Source organism: Symphodus melops (assembly GCF_947650265.1).
Source record: "Symphodus melops genome assembly, chromosome: 10".
Classification (NCBI taxonomy): domain Eukaryota; kingdom Metazoa; phylum Chordata; class Actinopteri; order Labriformes; family Labridae; genus Symphodus; species Symphodus melops.
Genome location: NC_136700.1, coordinates 7,042,275 through 7,060,437, shown reverse-complemented (window position 1 = coordinate 7,060,437; position 18,163 = coordinate 7,042,275). Strand labels below are relative to the sequence as shown.

The 18,163-nt window shown below is 40.2% G+C and overlaps 1 protein-coding gene across 1 annotated transcript in view; it reads left to right on the top strand.

The window, feature by feature from the left end:
• LOC306830230 (uncharacterized protein) overlaps positions 1-18,163 on the top strand; it is a 41,518-nt gene that overhangs the window by 15,722 nt on the left and 7,633 nt on the right. Inside the window, exons 3-8 of the mRNA XM_079353587.1 lie at positions 8,701-8,758; positions 13,060-13,308; positions 14,705-14,765; positions 15,427-15,557; positions 16,523-16,642; positions 17,023-17,136. Of these exons, the coding sequence (XP_079209713.1) occupies positions 8,701-8,758; positions 13,060-13,308; positions 14,705-14,765; positions 15,427-15,557; positions 16,523-16,642; positions 17,023-17,136 (733 nt within the window). The remainder of the gene's footprint in view (positions 1-8,700; positions 8,759-13,059; positions 13,309-14,704; positions 14,766-15,426; positions 15,558-16,522; positions 16,643-17,022; positions 17,137-18,163) is intronic.

Here is an 18,163-nt window from a genome sequence, read left to right as displayed (position 1 = left end):
GATTCACCTCATAAAGCTACAACAATAAAATGATGTGTAAATTGTTTAGCATCAAGAACTAAGGATATATTATTGTCATTAGAACATATTCATCACATCTTTACTGCACTTGCACTTAATCAGACTTTAAATTTAATATAAACCTTTAATGAATTTAAATGCAAGGTTTTAATGGATTTTTACATTCTCTTATTTTTAATCAAGTGTGAGTTTGAAGGGAAGATGAAGCAATGAAGAGCTGCTGGTGGTGGTGATGCTGAATTAGAATTTGAGTAAGGGTGAAGGGAGGAAGATGAAGTCTCGTGCTAATCATGCCAAGAATGAAAGAAAAACACAAGAGACAGCGAGAACAGAGACATTTAATTATAGAGACGAGGTCATGGGAGCAGGGTGGGGTAGACTACTGAACACCGGGGGTCTAATTCCATAGTGCTGTGAGTGTGTGTGTGTGTGTGTGTGTGTGTGTGTGTGTGTGTGTCTCTGTGTGTTTTTAACCTTAGGGCAAGTTGATGACCGAACAGGGTAATATCCGCAGAGACAAATGGAAATGTGCAAATCACCCACCTCAACGTGACGTCTCTTGCCCTCCTGTGGTTTGGCCACTGTTTGATCCAAAGAGATGGATTCATTTTCTTTGTAACAGACAAGACTCAATCAATAACACACAAACCATGCTTGACACAAAGCTGTTCAGGTCGAGTATCTGTGGGGAGCGTCAATGCCCAGATAACATTGAACTTTTTCTTCAGTAGAAATCAATCAGATTAAATAATCTCCCCTTTGGATTTTTCAGTATTCGTTACAGTCTATTATAAAGCTGAGATACTGTATGTACTTGACTGGAATAGTAATGCCATTGTTACTGTGGTTACTAATTTGTAGAACAGGTGAGGTGTCAGCCATCCAATCTAGTGCAGGCACAATGGCTGTCATGACAACTGTTTTCATGTTTGTGTCTGTACATGTGTGAGTCTGTAATTACTGCAGCTCTCTGATGTAAAGGGCGAGAGTTGGCAGGTGTGTGAGAATAACAAATGTTGAGCTCCAGATTATGAATATTGACAGTTTTGTGAAACAATTGCAACATTGTTTTTGTACATGTGTGGTCTCCTGCTTGTATTTTATGCGCGTCTCTGAAGAGGAGTTTTATTGTGATATCTGCTTTCAGAGACAAATGGAAATGTGCAATTTCTGTTAGGATTTCTACGGTTTGATTATTTCTAGAGATGGATCATATTTGTCAAAAATATAAACTATACTGCCTCTAAAGTCGGATTAACTGCAAGTGCAGGGAAGATGTGATAAATGTGTTTTAATGACAATATTATGCTTTACACTGTACACACAGCTTTATGAGTTAGCACCTCATCGTCATTATCAATTGGAATAGTAATCATGAATGGAAATGTTGCATGGAAAATGAAGTACAGCATATAGACAGTAAATGGTTGGAAGAAAAAGAATGTGAGGAGGAATCAGTTTGATGCAAACGGTTATATTTTGAACTTTTTTCTTTTTCAAAATAACTTTTTCTTTTGAAAAAAGACCTCGTTAATCCTGCATTTGTTTGTTTTCTAATGAAGCGTCAATGTAATATGTTTCTTATCATATTAAAAATGGAGAACAGTGTTTACTTGGTAAACTTCCAGTTAATTAATTCCAGCTAATTGCTCGCACAGCAGGTCAGCTGAACAGTCAACAACATAGAAATAGAAATATTCCATCTACAAAGTGCCAAAAATACACGACAGATGAATAAACTTACTTTCATCAAAGTCTTTATAATAAAGTTTAAGATCACAATGTTAGATATGAATCCTAGCATGAAATGCATGAAGCCGCTTGTGATAACCATTGTTAAATGATTAAAGGACACAGTCCTGCTCCCTAACTTGACAAATGACACTTTAATAGACTACAATCTCTTTTGTAGTCACTTATACTCACTTATATTGTGTGTGTGTGTGTGTGTGTGTGTGTGTGTGTGTGTGTGTGTGTGTGTGTGTGTGTGCGTGTGCGTGTGCGTGTGTGCGTGCGTGTGTGTGTGAGTGTCTGTGTGTCTGTGTCTGAAATGCGTGTACATGCAGGTGTGTGTGTGTGCATCAGTGTGAGCTCGGAGGGGAAATTCCCCTCTCAGGGCTGGGAGTTCTTCCTGTCGTAGAGCTGTGTTTGTACAGCCTGGCTTTGTCGGGATATCCTACCCTGCCCATGTCTGAGAGAGAGAGTGGGAGAGACGGAGGGAGGCATGGCAGGGGAGACAGTGAGTGAGTGAGAGAGGGGCACCAATAGGGGTGGAGTGAGGGGGTCAGGCTGAGGAGTTTGGACATTGGAAAACTGGGCAGATTTTTTGTAAACCTTCATTTGATAAAAAATTGTCATGCTTTAATAAATCTCTGAACAGTATGTATGTAGTTTAAATAAGCACAGCTCTTTGTAATCCTGAGCTTTATTGCCATTAGACTGGTGAAAGCCAACAGATAAATGTCAGGGCAGGCGGCCTACAGCTTGAATGAACGGGCAATTTATAAACAGGACTAATTCTCTGTTTTGATGCTGTCTTGTGTTTTTGGCTGGAAAACCCACGTCAGCCTTTCCAGCGTCAGAACATCTACACATGTCATGACAGGCAGCATTCAGAATGAGAGCTGTCTTATGTTGACCTGAGCTCACAGAAGTGTTATTAAGGCTCACAGGTCGCTGAGAAATCAAACAATACTGACATAGAGTGGAGCTGCTTTAGACAGATAGACAAGGAAAGAGACAAGAAGTGATTCAAGTCATTCCTTTGATGAAGATGAATCCGTATGCAGGTGAACGCCTGAAAAAGAACTTTCTTGTTTTCTTTGTTCAGATCAGCACAAAGCTGATTCCAGACAAAGAGTATCTGATGCTTTATGTTTAAACTGATTATAGGACAATATTTTATCATATTTAATTGATATGGTTTCTTTAACATTACGCAGCATTAAAACAGCAAATAAACAGTTTATTTGTCGTCCACTATTTCATCAACCAAATAAGATGCAGTGAAACATGAACCCCACAGTTGAATCCAGTCCATAGACTGATTAAAACTTGAACATAGATTCAGTGATATCCCCTTTGGGTGTCTGAAGGGCGCTTTTAAAGCTTGTCCATGGCGGTCAACATATTGAAAAAAAATGTCTCAACCTATTTTTGACATTTCTAATATGACTTATGGTGCTTTTTGAGCCAGCCTCAAGTGGACACTTGAGAAACTGCAGTTTGTTGGCTGCTGTTGCTCAGTTGGTACTGTAGCGTTGGTCGATCAGCGCCTGCAGTCACATGTCCGTAGGTCCTTGGGTAAGACACTTAAACTCAAGTAGCTCCTGCTGCTTGGTTAGCGGCATATGCATGTGTACGAATGGGATTAGTTACTTATCATGGTCACTTTACAGAACAACCACTGCCAGTGTGAAAGCACTTTGAGTAGTCTATACTATACCTATGCAAGCTGTAGTCCACAGTTACCAGTCTTTTTACCATTTTTTTACACTTCTGCAATGGCTTCATATTTTTCCATTTGATTCGGCTTCAGCTTGACACGAATGAGTCCAAGAAATGACAACAGAACACTTCCTACAATCTTCCACTACTTTAATGCACAATATGTAAAGCAATACAACAACAGTGTTACTGGAGAGAAACTTGGGCCTCAGACTGTTAAATGTTTTCCACAGTGCAGAACACATTTTGCATTATCACACTCAGGTGTAACTAATTAGCTCATTATGAATACCTGCATTGCAGTACATTCCAGTAATTGCTGGAACAGTGACGTTGTAAGTTCCACCTGTGCATGTCCTGCTACAACAAGGCAAATGGATCCTGAAAATGAATTCATTATGAGGAGAATATAGAAAGAAGAGGGCTGTAATGGTGGAAAATGCGTCCAGGATTCAGGTGTGGGTGATGTATTGAGTCAAACAACACTTAGTGTATAAAATCATTAGCCTTTGTATTGTTTATGCCTCCCTTCAAATACCAAGTGACTTTACATGTTGATATAAATGTATAGTTTACACACCAAGCAGTTGGAGAGACTTTCAATCGGAGCCAATTCCAGAAGATGAAGTTGTTTATCAGGCTCTTTGTTCCAGACACATTTCACAACCTCCTGCCTGCTTTCCTTTTTTAAATTGTTCAGTTATTAAAGCATGTCAAATAAAGACACAAATTCTCTAATTAAGCTTAATCATAAATAATTGAGCATTTATCACGTAGTATGTTATGCTAAAACTGAAAATGTAAAGATTTTGGCCATTACCAGGTCTCCACGATCCAGGTTTAAATATTTTACTCATATTTTATAAATTCTGTGTTATCAGTCTGTTAAACCAAAGTTAGGCTTAAAAGGCTTTTTGTTTATATGTGAAGAATTCAAAACACTAAATTGGCAAGTTTTGTATTGGTTGGTTCAAATCAAGTAAACAATTTACTTTTCAATTTAGAACGAAGAAAAAACAATACTTGCATTTGGTTCATGATTTATCCTTACTATTGAGGTTGACTATAATCATCTGCCAGGCCATCTCATCTGTGTTGATAGCTGCACAAACTCATGAGCACGCACACAAGAACACACTCCATTTTCCCATTATGTCATTTCCCCGCTGTCATCACTTTGGCCATTATCTCCACAAACGGCAGAAATAACACTCAGATGTCAGATGTTGTTTGTAACAGAACAAGGTAAAAATATCAGCACACTGATCTTATCAGCCTCTTCTCTGAGATGTTTACTGTGTGATTTCCCTCTCTTTGCGTGCTGTTTTTTCTAAAACACACTAAGAGGTCAGGCTGCCTCTGCCTGGCCTCTAATGAAGCCATACACTTTGGGATTGCAAAAACAAATTGCTATGGTTACCATGTGTGTAAATGTGTGTGTTTTGGAAGTGCTTCAGGAAGAGTATGTCAGTGGATGATTGCCTCGATTTTTATAAACACATGTACCGACTTCTATTAATGGTTGTTTTTGTGATTTTAACTTCATAACCATGGTCAGTTTGACCCTGGCTACCCAAGCTGTAGAAACGGGGCTTTCTGCAGATCCACCCTTCCTGTATCAATGACTGTATAATATCTTACCTGCCTGTGAGCAATTGTGGGTTAAGAGGTGAGCGAAAAGAAAAAGACTCACAGTTGGCAGGAGGTGAGGGCAGCAGGAGGGAGAGGCGCATACAGTGGATGGAAGGAAGGGTGAGGAAAAAGGGAGGGGGAGAGGGAGGCCGATTGGAAAGATGATAAGGCTAAGAGGCCTGTTAGGCGACCAACCGTGAGGTAATGCTGTGTGTGCGTTTTGTAGAAGTGGACAGTTCATCATAACAGGCATGATACTGAAATCACTACAACTTAAGGTGTATTTGATCCTCTAAATGTCTCTCACACTGCTGCAGGAGAACTACTCAGAGGATCAGTATATTAATTGAGTAGTTTACTTTATTATATAATTGCACAATGAATCTGCATTTCAAAAAGTCAGCTTTTGAAATCCCATATGGAAACTTGTTCAACATTCCTGAAAACAGTTATATTGCTTAATTCCTACACCAAATGTCAAGAGTTGAGGCGGGTCTTTGGCTTCCTTACAAATAGCAACAAACTCTCTCACGTGCCAGTCAAATCAGCAAACACCTAATTATGTAAACTTATCCATAAATCATAGTTTTTTTTTAATTTAAAAAGGGATGTGATATAATAATAATTTAAAAAAAAGATCAACTACAATTCAGTCTTAACCAATAAAGAAATAATCTATCTAGACCACAATCTTGGACATCTTAATATTTACAACTGCACACTGACTTACTGCTGAGAACAAAACGCCCTTTGATCTATAATCTGCAAACCAGTTATGCCGATAATTCTCCATAGATCTAACGTGATCATAATCATCTGCAGGATTTGGTTTTGTAAAGATGTAAATCATGAATACTAAACATAACTTCAGGTGTGAGTCTTAGGCTGAACCTTAATTACTTCAGCCGGTCCATCTCCGAGCTACCTGCTGTCTGCTGGTCTTAATGATCTGGCTGCTCGCCCTCCGCAAGCCAGCACATCTCATTAGCCCCATGACTTCTATGTGTGATGTGTGTGTGGGAGGGTGTGTGTCTTACACTTGCCTTCACTATTTTCTTTCATATCTTATCACTCCTCCTCTGTGTTGTGCTCTCCTCTAATCTTACCATGCCATCATCCTTTTTAGCTCTCTCTGACCTCTTTGTCTCCATCACATATCTGAAGAACAGACAAACTCCAGGAGTCCCGCAATTGTTATCCCACCACAGCTGCCATACTTTTGCCTTTCTTTGCCCTTTTTCTTCACATACTCCCTCTGTAGTTATCATTTGTAGCCCATTTATTAGTCCTTTTCTCTTCTCTCTGACCACCTTCTCCTCCCATCTGTTGCTGCACAAATACACTGAATGTGTGTCCACATTGAACCAAACCCCTGACTCAGTATTTTCTGACACACCAATTTTCACTCCCTCTAACATTTTGCACCTTAACTGCAACCCCTTCATCTTCTCTCCTCCGTCAGTGTTGCCTCTTTTCTCCTCCAGCTAACATTCCAACCTCATACCCTTAACCTCCTCTTGAATCCATCTCTCTTTTCCTTCACACCTCGTGCACCACCTGCGTCCATCACCTGCTCACCATTTCGGTTCATCCCTCCATACCTCCCACAGCATCTCTCCTTCTCTCCTCCCCCTCTTTAGGCTCTTACGTGACTACACATCCATGGTGCCCCTTAAGGAGGACAAACCATACCCGCAATGCTCAGTTTGGAAAGATTTGCATGACAGGCACTGATGGTGTGTTTCACTGAGGGTGGGATGGAGAGAGAGAGAGAGAGAGAGAGAGAGAGAGAGAGAGAGAGAAAAGTGTTGATCTGAATTATTCATAAATGGTCTATAGGATGGACTAATGCACCAGAAACACCTGTCCTCTGTTATCTCTCCAGAGTGTGATATCTTTGTAAACTCAAAGTCATCATTTGAAGATGTCCAGTGTCCTCTGCTTGTGTACTGCAGCACAGCCTTGTACGGGCTTACTTTGTCTTTTACACAATACTCTGAATTTTAATGAACTACTTAGATTAAAAACATAAAACTTCTGTAAGCAACTCTATCCAGGATTAACCTGCATGCAAACCTACAGGCCATAAAGATTCGCCACACAGTAAAAAAAGAGAACAATAAAGCATCCCGCCTGCTCCAAGAGTGTGTTTATAAAACTGAACAGGAGTTGTCGGATGTCCTCCCACACCATATGGCTGTAATAGCTTATCTGTCTCTGATTAGCTGCAGGTTGAAGTTTTCTTGATTGAGCATCAAGCTGCAACCTTGGCAGTGAATCATGCTTTTCCTTTTATTCAAGGTTCAGGGTAAGGATAGAGACATACTTTCTATTCTGTTGGATACAAACTGGGAACATTTACTCCAGTGCAGTTATAGTTTTATAGCTTCAGTGTTTCAATTTTATGCTCCACTATACTTCGTCTACATGAGCCTTATTTCCCTGCTGGTTACATTTCTGAAGCATTATTCCGTCCAAGCTTTTGACGTAGACGGAATAATTCAATTCAGTTGTTTTTCTGCTTAAACTCATCTTTATCAAAAGATCGCCAAAAGTCTTCAGCCTTGGGTTTTCACTGCTTTCTCGAATCCACTGCTGATTCATGGACTTTGTGCTTAAGTAAACAGGATTCCACTTTGACGCATGAGGAAAGAAAACACTGCATGCTTCACACAGCCAGTACCTGTTACAGTATAACTCTCTGTGATTGTATTTTTAAATCAAAAAGACACACAGTGTACAGTTATGGCTTAGCATTAAACTTGTTGTTACAAAAACATTGTTAATTCAGTTTTTCAGGGAAATCTTCATCCATGTTTAGGTCAAAAACTCAGCTTGTCTGTAGCATTAAACCGTCACAGCCGACATCAACAAAAACACCACTTCTGGCTTGTTTCTGTTGGAGCAGACTAGCTTGTTTATTTGTGATTATGTTAAAATAAGCAAACTGCTTTTTCCCAATCGTATCTGTAATGATGGAGGCAGGGAACTACATAAAATACAATAATATTTGTCCACAGAAAAGAATCCACAGCAGATAAAGACTAAATATTGTGATTCACCACTGCATCAATTTTGTTCTCAGTTATTTGGTAAATCACTGTGGAGCCACTGGGAGAATTTGATGCTCATTTACAAGCATTGCTTCCTTTCAGTTTTTCTTTTCTTAGCATTGCTGGTCAGTGCGATGCCACCTTAAATCCAAAAGTAATTTACTCGATTCCCACAGAAAATTTGTGATGTAATATGCAACAATGGGCGAATCAACCAGTATTCACTTATAGTGACTAACTGCATTTAATATATACAGTATTAAGACTACATTAATAGGCCTATAGATGTTTATATTTATGCTTTGGAAGTAGTTAACTACTAAGTTCACTCAAAGATCTGGGTCATGTATTGTTTTGTAGAGTTTCTGACAATTCATACTTGAACATGCATCAAAAACCAAAACATAATTAAGCTCTTCAGCATAAACAATGATCACAAAAATAAACACAGGACACGAGTAAGTGAACAGAAGAAACTGTAACGATGGACAGAATCAGCTTCTGTTGCACACATCTGATTGGTGTTTCCTCTTTGTTTTCTTCACAGAAGTCCTTCTCTTTGGTGGTCGAGGCTCTGGACTACGACAATGATACGTCTGAATCAGGTGAGGCTTCGGTGTAATCATGAGCAGCTCCACAGAAATATGTATAAAAAAACAAGCTTAATGAATTATCATTTGCATAGATCTTTTAAAATAGACAATATAATTATTATTATTATTAATTTAGTCGGCTAGTTGGTGTTTGTTTTGGTTTTATGTTGATTTGGTCAATGTCTTCATAATGTGGTTATGAAGGCACACAAGATGTTGGAAAAGGATCTATAATTATAAATTCAGTAAAATAAGAGCTACTTGAAGTCAGCTGTAGCTTAGGTTAGGGTAGAGTCAGGCCTAAATTAGCTCTAACACTATTAGATGTGTGTCAATGATGTTCTTCGTTGTTATTTTATTACAATAAATACTCAACTGATATGATGGTAAAGCATCAAAATGGGCTATCAAGCATAAAACTTAGCGTTAGCTCTGACCGCAATTATGCTTCCTAAGGGACAATTTAAAATTAGCTAGGTTTCTTGTTCTTCTTCGTTTAATTTGTGGCACCATTTTTATGTCACAAAACAAATGTTAAGATTCTGGTCTTTACTTATCTTTAAGGAAGTAGTTGTGTCTTGGTATAATTTTATGCCCATTGTCTCGCCAAGGAAACCCATCTGTTGTATCTCGCTAAAAGTTTGGTTTTCAACAAGGAACTTTAGCCTGAAGGCAGACAATTCATTGTTGTTTACGAGGTTCAACAATGTGGAAATATCCCCTGTGTCTTTATTTCAAGGCTAGAAGGTCTTTCATCCAGACCCTTTAATTTCCTGCTCGTCTCCTTTATATTTCTCCTCATAATCAGGAAAAGCTCCATGACAGGGAATCAGAGCTGAATGCTATAAAAAAGCACAATACACATAAACGCACGTACACATACACACACGCACACAGACACACACAGGAGACAGATGTTCCTCTGCCTTCCTCATTCCTGTCATACCACAGTAGTTGCTTTCATCCCACCATCCCCAGTATCCAAAAGATGGCTGAGATAATAAGAAAACTGGGAGCTGCACCAGAGCTGCGTCTCCTTCACTGTGTTCTTGTCTCCTGTCCTCCTCCAGCCCTCCTTCCCTGTGCCCTCCAGCACTACTCTTACATCTTGTTTGCATTATGTGTCATTTCCACCTGAGCTCCTGACAGCCCGTACATTGGGTCTAAAGCCATTCAGCTTAGCTCAACCCAAACACAGGCGTCCTGCAGCAGTCTGAATAGACTTATCAGGCCCTGCTGCTAATCAGAAAAGATTACTGAGCTCGTCTTTGCCTTTGGAAACAGTCTTTGGAAACTGTGAGAAAATGTAACGTCCTTTGAGCAATGACAGTGTGACCTTTAATTAGTTTAGCTGAAATAAAGCGTGTAGTGTTAACTTGAAGGGTGTACCTTTGTCTATTGAAGGATCATTTCTATTTATACAAGACTGGTCTGATTTTAATAGTTTGGTGCTCATTTTTATTTACAGTAATTCCATTTTGTCTGCCAAAGTAATCTGCAAATAGATTATTTAGACAGTTTTCACATAGTAAGCTGTCTGTCATCATCACCATTACTTTGGTTTGTGTTTCACAAACATTTGATTATCTGGGGCTCATGAGTTGTTAGTTTAGTTAAGCCTATTTTGGCTTGTTACTCTTTACACTCTATCACTACGGTCCTTTTTAACAAATCTGACCCTGTTAAAGGTAACCGTTTCAGTCCTTCTTTTAAGTCGTTCAGAAGGGTTGTTGGTTCAACTTCATAGTCCTGTTGGTAGACGCAGTTTACAAAATGGTCTTCCATTTAACACATATATTTTTTCTGTTTCTTTGCCTGTTATTTTGAGAATACAAAATGATGAAAGACCTGTTAATGTAAGAACACGTCATACAGAAAGAATTTGACCTACAGAAATTGGCTGCACAGTGGTGCAGTGGTTAACTCGTTATGTCAATTGGTGACTCAGTTTGACTCAATTTGGGGCTGTGGGGGGGCATGGAGCCTGCTGGAGCAATGGATGGACAAATATGCAGAAGTTAGCACACCTGAAGATGTTAAGGAGTGATTAGGATATGGTACTGATTTTAAAGAGTGATTCAGATCAGCTTGCATTAGCCAAATGTGTTCCAAAGACTAATGCTGGGTTTCTGTCTAAAATAGGTCTTTTTAAGCAGTGTGGCACAGTTTATGTTCTTCATATTCACTTTTTCTGACTTTAGTATATTTTAAGTAGTTTCTTGAGTATTTTTGTCCTTGCTATTAAACATTGACAGTGAAGCATTTTCGAAGCATTTTAACCAAAGATATTCTTCCTCTATCAGCAACAAAAGGAGGCCAGTGTGCACATGATACTTCAAAAGTGGGCATCCTCGCACTTTTGGTGGTCAAAACCTCCTTACATGGTATTTTTAACTGTACCAGATGAGTTTTGTAATTTACCAAAATTGTGTTAAATTGTGGTTGCTTTCTGTCTCTACTCTCCTTCTTGTTTGCGTACTCATAGGGTCATTTTGGGTTTAGCTATGCCGCTGGGTTCAATCGTATTTAAACTGTATTGACAAGAACTCACAGCCACAAAATTGCTGTCGCTGCTGGAAAGAAAATGAAATTCAATAATAGAAGTGTTACAATCTTACACAGCTTGTCCATGAAATATAACACAAGTTTTAGAGACAATACTTTTATCAAGATGAAAATAATTCATGGCAGCATCTTGCAGTTCGTGTAGAATATTACCATGTCTAAACTTTACAGCTGATCTATTTGTTTCCATATTTCTTCTGTATTGATTTGATGGCTCAGGTGATTTTCAAATAGCAAATCAAAAAAGTGTTTTCTCCCCTGCAGTCTTTTCTCAACCACTCTCAAGGGCGATCACTTCACAGATAGAAGCAGGCGACGGGGGGACGATCACCAGAGGCCTGAGAGAGAGATTTAAAGTGTGTTTGCTACCTGCAGAAACAATCCCTGTGTGGCTGCTCTTTAGCGTAGCTCTGTTTGCTTTATGTGAGAGACAGCTCAGGGTGTGTTATTGCCTCTGCCACACAATGCCTCTTGCTCACATTTTATCTTGCAGTTTCATCTGATCACATCAGAGAGGAAATCCGATTCTGTTATACCCTTTCCCCTGCTGCATTAATTGTTTATTGGTTTGATTATTTCTCCACTTACCTCTCTACTGCTGCTCTTTTCATCTGGCAGAGGAATGGTGATGATGAAATTAGACTTCTGACATTAGGAGTCCTAAGAAAAAAGAAAAAACCCACAATGCTTTGCAGTAGAAGACCATCAGATCTGAGGACATGTGGAGGGTGGAGAACATGTAGTAGAGGAATGAGATGACAGTGTCCACTATCTTCTCACAAATATATGACTACACATGCACACAGACACACACATCCTTTTTGGTTTGTGTCCTTGTATCATACGCACTCACACACTACCAACACTGCACCCTCCCTCTATCTGATTTACTTCCAACAAGACTTCCTATTCTGCATTTCTATCTCGCAATCATTCCCTTTATCCTCGCATCCATCACATACATTGACACACACACAAATATTCTGACACACACATGTTCTCAGTTCTTTGTGAGAGTTAATACCCTGTCAGAGGAGATTATGAATGAGTTAGGGATGACAGTGCCTCTGGGATATCCCCTCCGGGGGTCAGATGCAGCAGCCGCTGCCCTCAGGCCTTGTCTGGTCCTCTCTGGTGTTCAGGCAGCTCTCTCTCCCTCCCTCTCTCTCTCTCTCTCTCTCTCCCTCCCTCTCTCTCTCTCTTTCTCTCTCTCTCTGCAAACCCATAACTTCTTTTTTTCTGGTCTGACTGGAATCGTTATTCTATTCACTGCCTTCATCCTTGCTATCTTGTCAAGTGGTCTAATGGTTTAAGGATGCACATATGAAACTGTGGTTGATTGAATCCTTTTTTATTATGTTTCACTTTATTCTTTTGATTTGATGTTTTCGTATTTTGCTTATTTAGATCTGGCATCCTCATTAATGTTTTCTCCAGCAGCAGGAAACTTTAAAAACCCAGATGCATGTTTACATTTGCACATACTGTGGACGTTCTTTTTTAAATAGTTTAAACATATTTCAGCAATTTCTTTTAAAGCTGAGCAGATAAAAACATAGCTTAGAAGTTAAAACATATTTATTTTAGCAGTTTTCTTAGAACAGGTTTTGACCAAAATCTGACCGAAAAAAGGAAGAAATACTTGGTGTTTGTTTGCATGGTGATCAGATCCTGACTGTCATAATTCCTTGAAATATCTCAGTTCTGTAACTTAAATGAATATGAATTTCTCTTCTCTCCTCCCTTAGGTCAGTTAATCGAGCGAGTCCTCCTTTCCTCCATGTTGAACCCCGGGGAGCAGTGGCAGACATACAGACACCACGGAAGCACTTTGAGTCTGGAGTATCGTCTTCGCTTCCGCTGTGATTCCAACTACTACGGGCCTCTCTGCACCAAGCTCTGCAGGGCCCGCGATGACTTCTTCGGTCACTTCAACTGTGACCCAAGCGGCTCGAAAGTCTGCATGGAGGGCTGGACGGGACCAGAGTGCAAAGAAGGTGAGGCCTTAAATCTGAAGAATGCCCATCTCATCCTGTCCCTGCTCCACCTACTACATGGGCCTGCTGTCCCAACACTTCTGCCAGGACTTTAAACAGCACAGGTGGCTAATTGTGAGGAGCACTGCAGTTTAACTTAGCATAGAACCCCTGTACCGGAGCAATGCATAACCACATTCAGCACAGGCATGTGGACTTTAGCCTGTAAGGGGGACTGAATGCTGGCATTAACCACACTTGTTTATTGGGGGGTGGGGTGGGGGTGTCCTCAGGTCAGGATGTTTGACTGACACAAGATAAAGAAACAACCTCTGTTAAACAATATAAAAAGTGTGTTTCTTTTTTTTTTTTTTCCTACATGAAGTTCAAAACCACGGGGAAGATTGTTGTCCTTAATTTTTCCACCTGCTCAGCTTCTCAGTCTTTAAAATACAATTCATGAAATGTTTGTGCCAGAAAAAATATGCACCAATTTTTTTTCCAAAAGTTGACTTAAGGCCATAAATGAAAAAAAGAAGAATATGTTTGCTTTCCATTATGCCAGGAAGGGGGTTTCCTCTTTCGAAGGTTTCTTTAAAGGCTTTCCATGAGACCTTTCTTTCCTTTCTATTGTTCTCTTTCTAAGCTCTATCTAAAATTGTGACTGAAATGAGCTTAATTCATAAATGTATCATTGGCTTTAATTTAACAGCCTCTTTACCATCACTAACCAGACAAAAGCCCTGAATATCAGTACGGTACTGCCTTTGTGAACAAAGTGTGTGCGTAATGAGAGGGGGGGATTATTCTCCGTCTGTGACTCATCAGCTGGATGACCTCACTGTGCGACCTCTGAGTGCTGCCATCGTGTTGCAATGGTAAAAGTTAAATGGAGGAAGCCGAACTGAAAACCATGGGAACCCTGAAGGACATGTAGCTAGATTACGGACATCCTCACTTCATTCGACTTCCTCCTCAGCAGGTTGTTGATTCGGACTGCAGAGAAGCAGGAAGTTTGACAAATTAGCAAGGGGTCCCTCTGTTACTCCCTGCAGGTTTATGACAGTGATGAAGTTCAGGGACTTTTTCGTCCAGAGTTCATTAACTGGATACTTAGAATGGCAAACTGTCCCTGGATGAAAAATGGCCAGAGTACCTCAGTCAGCGTTAGAGGACATGTATTTTAACAGTCCTTTAGACTAGTGGATGGTTCCTCCAGCACATGGGTGATCTACCCTTAATCAGTGTGTTTTATAACAGGTATTACAGATTGTGATTATATGCTGTTTAAATTTGCTTATAAAACAGATGTACAGTACTTAGATTGCAGATTTAATTCCTAGTAACTTCACCGATGTCATTTGCCATTCAAACATTTATAATAGCTTCCAATGTGTGTGTTTGGTTTTGTTCACAGCAATGTGCAAGCAGGGGTGTCATCAGGTCCACGGCTCCTGTACTCTTCCTGGAGAATGCAAGTGAGTGTGAAAGTCATTTTCACTGTTAGAACCAAGTCTGAGCACGAATTTGACTGTGTACAAAATGACATTACATGGAAGGCAATGTGAGGAAGATTAAACACCATTTATACATATATAGCAGATAACACCAGGATTTAACTGAATACTATTATGTAGAGATTAAAAACACATTGATACCACGTAGTTCATAAACCTAGCCAAGATCAGGTGTCTAATATCTTTTGGTTCTGAAATCTTTCACCTGTAAGAAGGTGCCTGGAGGCTTTGCTTACGTTTATTATAAGTTTCAACTCTAAAATCTCTGAGGCCATTGCAAGATAATCTCCCCTCACTAAAAACGCTTTTTAAATAAAATGCTGCGAATAACCTGTGAGGTTATAAATCTGTTGTAAATATACACCTTTTTTGTCAGGTCTAACTCCACAGTAGGAGAGAGTTAAAATTAATGCAGCAGTGATATAATAAATTAATTACAAAGGCTAACAAGCCACTTACAGAAACCAAACTCAAAAATAAAACGAGAGAAAGAAAAGATTCTTTCCCTTCAGCTGATAACAGCAACACCAGCTGTTTACTCGTGGAGCAGCTTAATACAGCTACTATCAATCCTCTAAACATGAATTCAGCAACCGTCTTTTCTTTCTTGTTTTATCCCCAGTTGTCATTATGGCTGGACGGGTCCTCTGTGTGACCAGTGTAAGACCTTCCCAGGGTGTGTCTACGGCAGCTGCACCGAGCCCTGGCAGTGTGTGTGCGACGTCAACTGGGGAGGACTGCTGTGTGACAAAGGTCAGATAATGTGAAAGGGTGAAAAAAAACCTGATTGTAACAGCATTTTATTAATGAATCTTCTCTTAGTATGTCTTTTAGAATCACGTTGTCTGATGCCTCATTGTCCAATCCTGACCTCCATTATTTAATCAGATACATAATTCACGAGTGTAGAATGAGCAGAACACACAACCTTTATTCTGTTACAGGTCAAGAAATATGTTATCTACACTAAAAGCAGAGCAAGCAACTAAACATGTCTGAAAGTGCCATGTTAGACTCTCATCAATGTCAAATCTCCTTAAAAACATTGTCAGTAGAGGACGGTGTCATCTGCATCCGTTTGTGAGTGTCTGTGTGTGTCACGTGGGGACTCTTCTCCTTCTTTAACTTATTCCACCACTCTGTAGAAAAAAAAAAGTCCTTTGCCATGATCCCAGAATGCAAACTAACCATCTACCACCTCTTTCCCAGTGTGGGAGCTGGGATCTGGGAGGCAAATGAGAGCCCAGGGGACAGTGTATTGTTCAGAGGAAAGGCGATAGCCTTGGGTAACGTGAATGTGAGCTGTGCTAGACTGGACGCTCTCGGCTAGGTGGGGTCCTCAGCTTATTTTCTGTATTCAGAAAGACTCTGTAAAGAGCTGTGCAGAAACAAAGAGACTGTTCGAACACAGGAGATCATTAGAGGAAGCAGAGCTTTAATCAGCTTGAACACTGGAGACAACATGGCCTGCAGCTACCGGCCTGCACCGTCAGCACACTGAGCCAGCCTGGATACACTTCAGCCTCTGTGATGTGGGAATGTGTGTGTGTGTATCTGTATCACTGCTGCGCTCTTTCACTGACACAAAGTCAAACTGAAGTTAACAATGATACATTTGCATCCTCATTCCTTGAACACCGCCTCGCTTTCTTTCTCTTGTTTTTTCCTTTGAAAATAAAAGAGTTTTCATGAGTTGCTTTACGCGTTTGTGTTTTTAGATCTAAACTTCTGTGGCACCCACCAGCCCTGCAAGAATAGTGGGACCTGCACCAACACCGAGCCAAACGAGTACCAGTGTGAGTGCCTGGAAGGTTTCAGAGGAAGAAACTGTGACATCGGTGAGTGTCTACTCCACAGGTCCTGACCTACTGAAGTCTCTAATATTAGCCTGGAGCATTTATGGAGTACGTGCAAACATTTTTTTATTTGGTAGTGTCTATACAGACTCCTCACGTTGACTGATTTAGACATTGTAAAAGGATTGTTATGTGACTTTTCAGATGTTTACTGCTTCCAAAATATTACTCCCCGACAACTGCCTTCCTTTGTAACTTCCTGAAATATTCACATTTAGAAACGTTTCAGATTTTGCAAAGTAAAATGAAAAATGCCATTAGCTCCCCCTTCATTTACTGGCAGGGTAAATTTACTACAGCTCACATTTCTTTTTTTTTTCCATTTCACATATCCATCCCCGATGTCCTCTTTCTTTTGTCAGTGGAACATGCTTGTTTGTCGTCCCCCTGCATGAACAAAGCCACCTGTGTAGAAGACCCTACAGGCTTCAGCTGCATCTGTCCTGAAGGCTGGACCGGACACACCTGTGCTGATGGTGATCCTCAATCCCTCACAAACACACACACACACACACACACACACACACAACAAAAAATTGTACACACCGACTCTGAGTCTGATCAGACTGGCTGGGCAGAGTGAAATTGTCTGTGATTGGTTGTTATTGGATCAAAGCCAGTGAGTGACTCTAATCAATCCAACAGAGGAAGAGAAATGAGCCTGAACACAAACACCATCAATAGCAATCAGCGGTCAGCCTCGCCCTCCGTCTGGCTCTGACCGTGTGTGTTTTCACACATGTACATGGCCAAGAAAAAGAAGGAGCATCTTTAATCAGTCTTAATTTAATCAAACAGAGGTGAAACGGTGAGCTTAGTGTTTTTTTTTATGCAGTTCATCAAATGTGTATTGTCTAGCCTCTGTTGTTCACATTGCACCTCCAAATCCAATTTTTAGCTCATCCAGATTGTGTGGTTTCTTTGCCACTCTGAACACAAAAAGTCACATGAGATCCGATTTTTCCAAATCTAAATTCAGACCACTTGAGGAGGTGGTCTCAAATCTGATTCCTACAGATCCGACTCAGATCTGAACGTCTTGGTCACTTCAATGTGTCTTCGCAACGTGACACCATTGACAATAACAACAATGACGTAGATCCAGCGGGCCGGAAGTTAATTTCAATCAGTGAAAGAAAACAGCAAGAATGAAAACAAACATGCCAGCGGACAGACTGCTGCGTCAAATTGTTTGCATCAGAAATAATCACACTTCTCTGTCATCAATTTTGCTGTAGTTTTTGCTGAGCGTTACCTGTTACCATAGAAAACAATGTGGATCAGACCACGTCAATACGGACGGGCAGATCGGATCTGCTCACTTGCAAGTTGTAATGTGGACAGTTAGTCACTTAGATCAGATTCTGATCAGATTTGGGGAAAAATCAGATTTGGGCGGCAGTCTGAATAAAGCTTTCATGTCTTCCATTCAGATTTTGTCTCAATCCAATTACCCATCGTGGGATTCATTCAGTTGTGAGGAGGTGGATTAGAAAGAACTAC